Source organism: Panthera leo, chromosome C1, assembly GCF_018350215.1.
Source record: "Panthera leo isolate Ple1 chromosome C1, P.leo_Ple1_pat1.1, whole genome shotgun sequence".
In the NCBI taxonomy this organism is placed as follows: Eukaryota; Metazoa; Chordata; class Mammalia; order Carnivora; family Felidae; genus Panthera; species Panthera leo.
This window is the reverse complement of record NC_056686.1, coordinates 12,190,293-12,202,747: the sequence shown is the minus strand read 5'-3', so window position 1 is coordinate 12,202,747 and position 12,455 is coordinate 12,190,293. Positions and strand designations below refer to the sequence as shown.

At 55.3% G+C, this 12,455-nt stretch overlaps 1 protein-coding gene across 1 annotated transcript in view; it reads right to left on the bottom strand.

Moving 5' to 3' along the window:
• The window catches only part of PADI1 (peptidyl arginine deiminase 1), a 38,352-nt gene extending 26,621 nt beyond the window's left edge, over positions 1-11,731 (bottom strand). The window contains exon 1 of the mRNA XM_042951545.1: positions 11,640-11,731. Within this exon, the coding sequence (XP_042807479.1) occupies positions 11,640-11,731 (92 nt within the window). The remainder of the gene's footprint in view (positions 1-11,639) is intronic.
• Positions 11,732-12,455: the final 724 nt, after the last annotated feature.

Here is a 12,455-nt window from a genome sequence, read left to right as displayed (position 1 = left end):
TTCTACCAAACATTCAAAGAAAAGCCAATACCCGTTCTACACAAGAGAAAGGGAAAAAACCAAATTATCGTTTCAAGAGAAGCAGAAAAGGCATCTGACAAAGTTCAACATCCATTTGTGACAAAACCCCTCAACATGTAGGTTTAGAGTTAACATACACCAACATAATAAAGGCCTTAAATAGAAACCCACAGCTAGGATCATACCCTGTGGGGAAAAACTGAGAACCTTTTCCCTAAGGTCAGAAACGAGACGAGGACGTCACCGTCACCACTTTTATTCAACATAGCACTGGAAGTCCTAACCACAGCAACCAAGCAACAAAAAGAAAAAAGCATCCATATTGGTAAAGAAGAAGTAAAATTGTCATGATCCTCAGACGACATGATACCATATATTTAAAACCCTAAAGGCTCCACCAAAAAACTACCAGAGCTGATAAATGCATTCAGTAAGGTTGCAGGATACGAAATCAATATACAGAAATCGGTTGCATTTTTAGACGCTAATAATGAAGCAGCAGAAAGAGAAATTAAGAAAACAATTCCATTGACAATTGCACCAAAAATATTAAAATACCTAGGAAGAAACTTAACCAGGGAGGTGAAAGACCTGTAGTCTGTTAACTATAAAACACTGATGAAAGAAATTAAAGATGACACAACCAAATGAAAAGATATTCCGTGCAGCTGAATTGGAAGAACAAATCTTGTTTAAATGTCCATACTTTCCAAAGCAACCTACGGATTTAATACAATCCAAAATACCAACAGCATTTTTCACACAATAGAATAAATAATCCTAAAATCTGCATGGAACCACAGAAGACCCTGAATAGCCAAAACGATCCTGAAAAAGAAGAACAAAATTAGAAGTATCAAAATTCCAGATATCAAGATATACTACCAAGCTATAGTAATCAAAACGGTGTGGAACTGGCACAAAAAGAAACCCGTTGATCAATGCAACAGAATAGAGAATCCAGAGGGGCGCCTGGGTGGCTCAGTTGGTTGGGCGTCCGACTTTGGCTCAGGTCATGATCTCGCGGTTTGTGGGTTCGAGCCCCGCGTCGGGCTCTGTGCTGACAGCTCAGAGCCTGGAGCCTGCTTCGGATGCTGTGTCTCCCTCTTTCTCTGTTCCTCCCCTGCTCGTTCTCTGTCTCTCTCTGTCTCTCAGAAATAAACATTAAAAAAAATTAAAAAAAGAATAGAGAATCCAGAAAAAAAAAACCCACAATTATATAGTCAATTAAACTTCAACAAAGGAGGCAAAAATATGCACTGGGGGAAAAGACAGTCTCTTCGACAAATGGTATTGGGAAAACTGGACAGCAACATGCAAAAGAATAAAACTGGACTACTTTCTTACACCATCCACAAAAATAAAATCAAAATGGGCTAAGGACCTAAATGTGAGACCTGAAACAATAAAATTCCTAGAAGAGAACATAGGCAGTCATTTCTCTGACATCGGCCATAGCTGCATTTTTCTAGATATGTCTCACGAGGCAAGGGAAACAAAAGCAAAAATCGGCTCTTTGACTACAGCAACATAAAATACTTCTGCACAGCAAAGGAAGCAATCAACAAAACTAAGAGACAACCTACTGAATGGGAGAAGATGGTTGCAAATGACATATCTGATAAAGGGTTAGTATGCAAAATATGTAAAGAACTTATACAACTCCACCCCCCAAAAAACCAACAATCCAATCAAAAATGGGCGGGAGACATGAACAGACATTTCTCCAAGGAAGACATCCAGATGGCCAACAGACAGGTGAAAAGATGCTCCACATCACTCATCATCGGGGAAATGCAAATCAAAACTACAGTGAGAGAAGCTCCTGGGTGGCTCCATCAGTGGATGTCCAACTCTTGATTGTGGCTCAGGGCATGATCTCAGGGTTGTGGGATCGAGCCCTGCATTGGGCCCTGAGCTGAGCACGGAGCCTGCTTAAGATTCTCTCTCTCCCTCTCTCTCTTCCCCTCGCCTTCTCACTCTCTAAGAGAAAGAAAGAAAGAAAGAAAGAAAGAAAGAAAGAAAGAAAGGAAGGAAGGAAGAAACAGTAAGATATCAACTCACACCTATCAGAATGGCTAAAATCAAAAACACAAGAAATAACAACAAGGACTGGCAAGGATGTGAATGCGAACTTTTTGCGTTTTGGTGGGAACGCAAACTGGGGCAGCCACTCTGGAAAACGGTACGGAGGTGAGTCAAAAAAACTAAAAATAGAATTACCATAGGATCCCGTCATCTCCCTATTGAGTGTTTACCCAAGCAACACGAAAACGCGAATTTGAAAAGATACGTGCGCTGTCGCAGCGTTATTTACCAATCGCCAAATTATGGAAGGAGCCCAAGCGTCTATCACTAGACGAACAGTCAAGAAGACGTGCTAGCGACACGTGTCGTATACGCATGCGCACAGTGGAATATTAGTCAGCCATAAGAAAGGACACAAATCTTGCCGTATGCGAACGTGGCTGGATCTAGAAAGTACAACGCCAAGGAACATAAGGGCGGATACCAAACGATTTCAGTCGTAGTGGAATTTAAGAAACAAAACAGAGGAACAAAGAAAAAAAGAGAGAGAGAAAGCGAAAAAACAGACTGCACAAAAAGCCTGATGGCTACCAGAGGGGAGGTTACCCATGGGGGGATGGGGGAAATAGCGGATGGGACGGAGAACATACTTATCGTACGGAGCGCTGACGGGCGTACAGAATTGTTGGGTCGCTGTATCGTGCACCTGGAACTAGCCAACACTGCATGTTAACTATACTGGAATAATTAAAAGAAGGGGAAAAAAGACCTCCTACTCTAGAAAACGATAATAATATAAATAAATAAGTAAATCAATGTGAAGCGTCCAAAACCGAACTCCTACTTCCCCACCCCCGCCCCGTCCAAACGTGCCCAACACCTTGCACTGCCTCTCCGTCCTCAAGTTCATCCTGGGGTGCCCCCCCTCCCCCCTTCCCTCCCACTCACACCCAGCACCCCAGCAGACCCTAACGCCTCCGCGTCCACATCATCTCCAAAGCTGACACTCTCACCTCCTCCACAGCTAACGCCCTGGTGCGGACCACCAATTGCTTTCACGCGGATTTTGTAAAATGGCTGGTCTCCTGCCGCCCTCGGTCTGTTCTCGACACGCTTTTTTTTTTTTTTTTTTAAGTGCCATGGTGTCCCTCCTGCTCGTAAGCCTTCCACAGAGCCTCTGTGGTCTGCCTCCAACTGGCTTCCTGGCCATGTGACTCCTCTCCCCCTCCCACGAACCCACCTCCTTGCTCCCCCTCCGGCATGCTCGGCGCACTCCCACCCCAGGCCCTTTGCACCTGCAGTTCTCGTTAATCACAATGTTCGGCTCGCAGATATCCACCGGGGCCTTGCTCCCTCAGCTCCTTCTCCGAGAGGTCGTCTCTGCCCAATTTAGGACAGTGCGATAGAGAGGACACCACGAACCCCATGCTCCCTAGCCCCGTGACCCAACGTCATTGCCCCCGACATCTGCTCATTTTGACATATTTGCTTCTTGCCTGCCCCTCCCGTTTCTCCCTCTAGAATGCAGCCGTTTCCCACACCCCCCCACCCCACTTGACTCTCTCTAATGCTGCTGTCACCTGAGCATCCAGCTCAGCGCCTGGCCTGGAGCGGAAGCACAATGAGCCCTTGTGTTCGGGATAAACCCCGGAACCCAAGACTGCCCTGGATTTGAATCCAAACCTCCTGGCCCCAGAGCCTGGGCCCGCTGATCCCGAGAGCGAGTAGGCATGAGCCCCGGGCCCCCAGCTGGCGGCAGAAAGGTTCCCGGCTCGTGGGAGCCTTTCAAGGGGAGCGGGGTTCCGGGGGGCCAGTCCCCGGCTTTGGGCAAAAGTTGACATTTCCAAGTCACGGCCCTGGCGCAAAGCTCCCTTATTTGGAGTAAGAAATAATAGAAACAGCAAGGACAACAACGGGGGTAAAAGAAGAGGGGCGCAGAGCGGACCTTCCGAGCCCAGCCTGCTCCTCGCCCCCCACCTTGCTCAGTCACTGCGTCTCAGCTCGCAGTCTCCGGGGTGCCGGGAGTCCGGGCTCAGCTTGTCTCCTCCCTGCAGGCGGCAGATGAGTCCCTAAACGGCCGCCTCTGCAGGTCTCCCCTGCCCTGTGCCCACCCACCCGCCTTCCAGGTTCCGTCACTCACATACATCCCGGCAACTTCCCGTGCCTGGGCTGCCTCTCGGGATGGAAAAGGTGTTAAAGAGCCAAGGCTATCCCACCAGGAGCTTCGCAGACTGGGAGGGGGAGGGAGAGGAAGGGAACCCCCGGAGGGGCTGCTGTTTCTCCGTGGTGCCCACGCTGGGCAGGTGACGCCGGGCAGGCACTTGCCGCCTCAGATTCTCATTCGATGCCATCCGCCACCCACGAACCCGAGCCCCGGGCCTCGATGAGAGGGTTCGCAGCGCCCTTTCCTCGTCGCTCAGGCTCCCGGATCTGCGGGCGGGGCCGTGGATGCAGGGCGGCTCTTGGGGGTGTCGCCAGCAGGCGTGGGAGGTTGTGGCGAGCTCCAGGCCCACCCGCAGCGGCGGCAGGAGACTCTCGGGTCACACCTACCTGCCTGCTTGCCTCCAGGGGAGTCTCACCCCGCAGCCCCCAGATCCAGCCCAAACTCGCAGTCAGGTGAGGTCACGGGTTTGAAAGCACCCCTTAGATCAGAGGGTCTGAGTCATTACCATACATGTAACCACTGTTGTCTTTATCATCATTTCCGGGGCCCTGCCCTTGCCCTCTGCTTCCCCAGCGCCCTCCTCCTATCTCTGCAGGGGTGGGGGATGAGGACGGGGAAGGGGGAGGAGAAACCTTCTGCGTGCTTGAAGACCCGTTTCAAATGCCACCTCTTTGGTGGAGGGAATTGTGGGCTCTGTGCGGAGCGTGGTGGGCGCCCTCAAACCTGGTCACTCAACTGCCCTGGGCCCCTATTTTCCCCCTCTGTGAAATGGGCTTAATCCAAAGAGCTACTCCCTAGGGCTGTTGGAGGGATTCCATGAGATGATGCATTTAGAGCGCTTGGCACACCGTGGGTGCTTAAGAGGCATGAGGTTGCCCTTGTCACCGTTACCTTTGCTCCCCCCAGAGCCCCCTACCAGCCCAGGCCACTCGGGCCAGATCCCGGTGTCCTCTCCTTCGTGTTCCCACGGGGCTGGTTCACACCTGCCCTGGGGTCCGTTCACGGTTCGTCTGTGTCGCCCAGAGCAGCGTCCTGCCTGACTCACCCTGCACGTCCCCGCACCCCACACCCCAGCCCGGGCCCGGGGGAACCAGGTTAATAAAGAGGCTGCAAGAACAGAGTAGATTCCTAGAGAATCTCGCAGAAGGAGGCGCAGAGGGTGGGACGAGGAATTTCAAGTCAACGGGCAATTCCCCGCCAGGCCCACCGGCTCTGGCAAGGCGTGTGCCCACCCACCTGGTAGGGCATAAGGGTGGCATGTGCCACAGGTAATACTGAGGTGGGGTGGATCGGGGGTGGCATTTTCAAGCACCTACCATAGGCCAGGCACGTGCTCAGTGTTTGATGCTCATGATCTCATCCATCCTCACAACAACCCTCCCCAGTACGTGCTGCTGTCCTCATTTAGCAGATGAAAAAACCTCAGAGAGGTTAAGTAACTTTCCCAGGGTCACACAGCTGGCAAAGGGAGGAGGGAGCAGCAGGTTTGTCTTCTCTCTTATGCTGTCCTGGCTGACGTTAAAAGGAATGCGGGTGCCCTGAGCACGTCCCCAGCGGGGACCGGAAGGATGAGATCGCTGGGGAAGATACAGGAAGGGAAAAGGAAAATGTTGAAACTTTGCAACATGAGCTCCTCGGTATGGTTCCTCGGCAGTGGACAGGCGAGGCCTAGGGCAGCATGTGGGGCACTGAGTCAGGAAAGTCATGTCCCCTCCTCCCACACACGCACCTGAACTTTACAGGGGTGAGGTCAGTGAAGGCCAAGAGGGCAGCACCCGGGAACTCCTGGCTCCTGCCTGCCCTAAAACAACGAGCCTGTGAAGTATCTGCATAAGCCTGGGGTCAGAAAGGGATCTCGGAGATCATCTTGGCCCGCCTCCTGCCCGTGGTAGGGCTCTATGCTTGAACACTTCTTATGACAGACAACTCAGTCTCTCACACCCCTTTGTGTTTTGACAGCTCAGGTAATTAGAAAGCTTTTCCTTTTGCTTAGCTGCACCCTGCCTCCCAGAAGCTTCCTCCTACTGGGGTTCAGCAGGCCACACCTTCTTCTCTCAACTACTCAGAAATTGACTGCCTGACCTCTAAGGACAGGAGAAACACGGCAATCCTGGACAAGTCTCTCCCGTGCCCTCCGTCATTCTTGCCACTTGGACTTCACCAGCCCCCGGGGATAGAGTTCGGAGGTTTGGGGCCCCTCTTCCCAGCTTAGGGTCCGGGCGGGAGGGCAGAGTGGTGCTGACCCGGTCTCGGGGGATGGGAGCATCGTGGCAAAGGACCAGTGCGCCCTGGAGGGTGGCCCAGGGCCTGGTGCTGGGGAGAGGCAAGGGCAGGAGGGGAGAATAATGCAGAATTGGAGGGAAAGGCTGAAAAGCAAGCCAGCGGGCAGCTCTCGAGCAGACCAGGCCAGGCAAGCCCGGCCAGCCACCTGCCCACTGGATGCCCCCAAGGTGCCACCTTCCAGACACCCTAGACTTGAAGTTTTCTAGACTGAAGCCACAAGAGATGCCATAGGGCCAGCCAGCAGGATCCAGCAAGTCCCTTCTGACGCGGCCAGCTCTGTGAGTGCTTCTGCTGGGAGCCAAGAGTCCCACAGAGCTGGCCGGCCCCCACGGGCTCCAGTCCTAAAGGACGGCAGCTCGCCAGGGGCGCACGGAGCTTCCTGCGAGTGCTGCGGGCTGCTCGGCCTCAACACGCATTCCCTGAGCACCTGCTGGGCACGGGGAGGGCGGAGATGGTTCACCCCAGCCCTGCACGGGGGGGGGGGGGGGGGGTGGTCCACACGGGGCAGGTGATCCACAGTCTGCACCACACTTTGACCCTGTTCTAATTCCATCCCCACGGCCCCCCGCCTGCTGAGCTGCTCTCTTCATTTGACAGAAGACGTCTTGAAATTCAAAGGGACCCAGCGCAAGAGCTGAGACTGGACCCCACTCGGGGCCTGACTCCAAAGCTCAGCCTCCGCCTCGACCGCCACTCCGCCCCTCGAACTGACCCAGCAACACAGAAGATTCCCAGCTGACGAAGCTTTTGGGGGTCGAACTCAGAGAATTTAGGGTCGGGCACACCTGGATTCAAATCCCAGCTCCAGCACGGGAGGGCCACGTGACTTGGGGCAAGTCTCCCGACCTCTCTGTACCGCGGTTTCTTTGTCTGCAAAGTGGGGATCGTAGTTGCCCGCGTCTCACAGGCTTGCTGTGACATTTCACTGACTACAGTCCTGCCCACGGCCGTTACCGTCACAAAGACCGTGGGGAACAGGCAGATCCTGGAGAGAGGGCTGGTGGCTCAGAGGATCCTGGTACCTCCCTTCACTCGCCCACTTGACCGAAACTGTGGATTGTTAACATCCACGTCCTGAAGTCCTTTTTGCCCTCAGACTAGGATGGGAGCCCCTCACCGGCGGGTACGGGCTGGATGGATCGCCTCCAGAGTCAAGGTCGGCGTGGAGCTGTTCAGTAACATCTGTTCAATGACCGCTGTGCGCCGTGGGGTAAAAGGCCACAGAGAGTCCTTCAACTTCCCGACCCTGGTGCGGCTTTCTCCTTGGACATCCCGGGGTGCTGGCAGTGGCTGACAGAGGTCGGGGAGGGCAATGACTGGCACCTTACAGACCCCACGTCACGGGCAGGCATTTTCTCCTAAATCTAGGGTGCGGCCGTGTCCTCTCCCTCTTTCCTTCCTTCCCAGAGATAATGATTATGGGTAAATTCTGCTCTGTCGTTGTTCAGGGAGGACGCACCCAGGGCCTGGAAGGAGGCCCCAGGCTGGGTAGGCCCTTCTTTCAAGCGGGCCCCTGCCTTCCTGGGAGTGGGGGCTAGAGGCGGGGAGGGGCGGACGGCTGTCACCCACAGGCCTCCCAGCAGAGGCAAACCAGGGGCAAACCTCCCCGCGAGAGAGCCTTGAATGGGGAGTCAGCCGTGAGTTACTGCTTCCCTGTCCCCCGCAGGCCCCCCGTGTGCGGAAGGAAAAGCAAGTGTGGCTGTGCTTATGCGTGTTGTGGACTGTGGAATTCCTCATCTGTAAAACGGGGCCCAAATTCGCAGGTCACAGCAACAAAAAACGTTACCCCCATCTAGCGTGGGCGAAACAGGCGCGGAGCTCCCCGAGGGGCCGCTGTCCTAGGCTGGGTGGCGATTTGCCAGTTCCTTCGAGCCCCACATCCTACCCACCACACCTTCGAGCATCAGGGCCACCTGACAGAGCTGAACAGCTGCTTAGCAGCCCCAAGAGAAGGGAGTGGATGCTTCTCTGGACGGAGCAAAGCTGAGGACATGTCGCAAGGAGACCATTTGTGGGGGGGGGGGTCAAGAGGAATCGACCTCACACATGAGCAACACCCCCATTCCTTGTGTCTCAAGTGTCCTCCTCTCGGGGTCCCCGGCTGGTCCGCCCACCAAGAAAGGAAGGGCAGGGACTGGGAGGTGAAGAATGAGAATGGAATTCCAGGGCCAAAAATGATGGGAGGAGCGGGGAGGGGAGGGCAGAGTGGCTGACAGGGAGGGTCCCGAAGTCTCAAACGGCAGGTGGCCAGGGAGACCAGGGAGGCAGGGGCACCTGTAGGGTTAAGGAGTGGCTGACCTCAGAGGTCCACCCAGATGCCAGCATTTTCTGTTCCAAGAAATCACCCCCCACCCTTGTCCAGACAGCACGACACGCCGGCCCGTCACCCCTCCGTGGAACACAGGGAGGACCCTGGCCTCACATTCTCTAGACACCTCACACTTAAACTGTAAGATTACTTCTAATAAAGGAATGCCGTGTGGCACAGGATGCAGCCAGGAGGAGAGAAGGTCCTCACCCGGCTTTTAAACCCAGGTCCCAGCCTGGCTCTCGGAGCCTGTCAGTCATGACGAATTAGTGTCTGCATCAATCCTGTAATTATCCCATGAGCAGCACAATTATGCTTCATTGTACTTCTGTGCAAGTTAAAAGCATCAATTTACTCCATGTAAACATTAAGAATATATAGATATATATACATATATATATACATATATATATATATATGTATATATATATATATATACATATTCCACCACAAGTTTCAGAACTCTGTTCTGGTGCTTTCCTTCTTTGAAATACACAGAACCACAGGAAAAAGCAGCCAGCAGCCTGGGGCCTCACACTGGCTCATCAGAGAGGCCCTGCAGAGTGCCCCCTCCCTGCACACGTCCAATCCTACCCGTCCGATAGGAAGCGTCTATTTTGCTTTGATGCTTTTGTGCAGGGCTCGGGGAGGCTCGGGGAGGCTTGGGAGAGATCCAGGAGAATGTCTCTGTCCCCCAGCCAGCCAGCCTTCTCCTCCATTCCAGAAAATAAACATTCATTATGGCCTCTGGGCAGACAAAGAGACCAGACCGCACCAGGCATGGATTCCCCACACTGCCCACCCCCTCTTGTTTGGCCTGAGTCCTCCAGGGGTCACTTCTGAGCAAGGACAAGGACCACCAGGGTAGTCTAACCAGACCTGGAGGGTCAGGGTGGTGAGCTAGCCCGCTGGGGGGGGTCGGGGGGGGGGGTTGGGTCAGGGCAGTGAGCTAGTCCATTGGAGGGAAGGGAAGGGGACAGAATCTGTAGCACATGCTAAGGCAGGGTGTTCTTTTCTTTAACGTTTGATTTCTTTTTGAGACAGCAAATCCGAACAAAGTGGGCACTGCTCTGAGAGCACCAAGCCCGACGTAGGGCTCGAGCTCACGAACCAACTGCGAGATCACGACCCGAGACGAAGCCGGACATTCGGTCCGCCGAACCACCCAGGCGCCCCTGAGTCACGGGATTTCTAAAGCTTCCTTGGGCCGGGGCGCACAATTACCTCGAACACAAATATTTCTCCAAATAACCAGTCCACGCAGCACCGGGGGGAATTAATCACTTCCCATGACGTCACCCCACATGCCCATCGCCACCGGCCCTGCCAGAGGGCTTAGCTCCTGGGCTGCCCTGGCGACTGAAACACCCCCTGTTCGGGAGGGCTTTCCCCCTTGGACCAGTAAGGCTAAGTAGAAACCCCTTGCTTTTGGCCTCAGCCGGAGCCAGACAACTGGCAATGGGGCAGAGGAGCCCCAAGTTCATCATGGGGTGGAGTCCCCTCCTCCTGATCAGCCCAGGCCCTGGGGGACCTTCAGGCTTCTTCTTCAAACCTTCCCAGGCTGACAGTCCCATGGCCCTTCTCCGTCTATCACAGACCCCATGGGCAGGAAGCCCTGCCTTCAGTCTACTTTTCAGCCAGCTTGCTGCAGAATAAACTTTTGTTTTCCAGTTTCGAGACTCTCGGTGGCTATGTCCCTGGTCGCCACCCGTGCCCCGGTGAAGGCTCCTGAAAGGCTCTTTGGTGGGGGGGCTCTCAAAACGCTCACTCAGGAGCACCCCCTCCCAGAGTCAACCAGAGGCACAGCAGCGCGGGCCAGGCTGGGCAGCTTCCTCCTGCCCCACGGCTGGGCCAGCGCCCAAATCTGAGGGTGCCGAGATGCTTGGTGATCCCGAAGGGGGTCCCCAGACAGCACTGCCCTCCACTCCCACCACACATGCCCCGATCTGTCCTCTGCTCTTGCCGCCCTCTGAGACGTGATGGCAGGGGGAACCCAAGTCTGTCCAGCCCCGCAATCTGCGCACTCGACCTCCACGCTGAACTCAAGAGGGGCTCGGCTCACCTTGTCGGGGCTCGGATGAGGACATGAGGCCCAGCGAGGGCCAGTGACTTGGCCCCCTGCCAGATAGCACGCGAGCATCAGAGCCAGGACCAGAACCCGTGTCTTCTGGCTCCCAGTAAAATGCCTCTGGCCTTCGTCAGCAGCACTACGTGCGGCCTAAGTTTCTGAAATGACCTTCCATCTCCTCCAGCAGGCATGGAGACCACAGACAGTGTCAGAGCTGGAAAAGCCCCACACCCGAGGTCCCCAAGTCCAGCTCCCTCAGTGACCAGGTTCTTGTCCTCTATTAACTCCTTGAATCATCCCTCTGACACTCCCCTCCTGATCCCAATCACCCGGGCTGGCCTCCAAGGATCGAGATGCCACACACCCCACACCTCCTTTCAGACATACGGGTCGTGGGCAAGAAACAGAAGGCGGAATTCGGGACGACCCGGTCTTGAGCCCCGGGTCATTCCGCCGTTGCACACGAGTTCCGCTCGGACGTCAGAACGCACCGCCCGGGGCCCAGAGCTGGAACCCTTAACCACGGGCTTGAGGCCAGAGACCTGACCCAGGTGCCCAGGAGACAGAGCCCCAGGATGGGCCTGATACCCTAGCTCCTCCCTCCCAGACTCTCCGTCCCACTCCCCCTACTCTGCCGTCAGAGCAACCTCCTACGAGCACCCTCCAGCATGTTCGATCTGTCCACCGGGCACCCACCCCCCCCTGCCTTGGGGTCCTCCGGGGTGGCCCGGCCCAATGCAGCCAGGTGGCTGCCTCTATGTTCTCACCTGTGAACGTCCACATACGTCTCGACTCCCACCACACACACGGCATAGGTGGGCTTCTTCAGGGACAGCTGCACCGCTCTCTGCGGGGCCATCCTGCGCCCCTGGCTCCCGGCCTCGGCGCGCCCGGTCACCCCAGCTCCTCTCCTGGGCACCAAGTCACCAGGAAGGAGCGCACATTCTGATGGGTCGGTGATTTCCTCCTCCCTTTTAATTTCACCCTGTGACCTGATTAGCTGCCTAAGCCGAGTCCCCACCTCCTGGCTCCGTGCCCAGCCCTCCTCACTCAGGCTACCAATCCAGGAGGCCGGGAGAGGATGAGCACCTACTCCGTGTTGGGCCCCCCTTTAGGCGATGGGGACGCAGCTAAGAGTGCAACAGACCGCACACCCTGCCCTGACAGCGTTTGTATTCTGGAAGACACGATTAAGAGTTGCGTCGCCGGTGGCTCGGTCCCAGGGGCGGGGGAGGGTGGCTGGCGGACTGGACCCGGGCGTGAGAGAAAGAGGGGAGTCTGGGATGACAGGAGTGCTTCGGGCCGCAGCCGCTGGAAGGATAGAGCTGTCATAGAGACATGGGGAGGGCTGGGGGTGGGCAGGGCAGGCAGGGGGCTCGGCCGGCCCATGTTGGACCAGTTAGACAGGAAGTGTCTATTAGGCCTCCAGGGGAAGCAATGCTTTACGAGTAACGTGCTCCCTCCATACTGGGCATCGAGGATGAGGAGGAAGAGGAAGAGAATTCCCTTGAGAAGCACGGGACACCCCCTTGGCCACAGCGTCCCCTCGTTCCCGGCAGCCATCGCACAAGGCAGAATAAGGA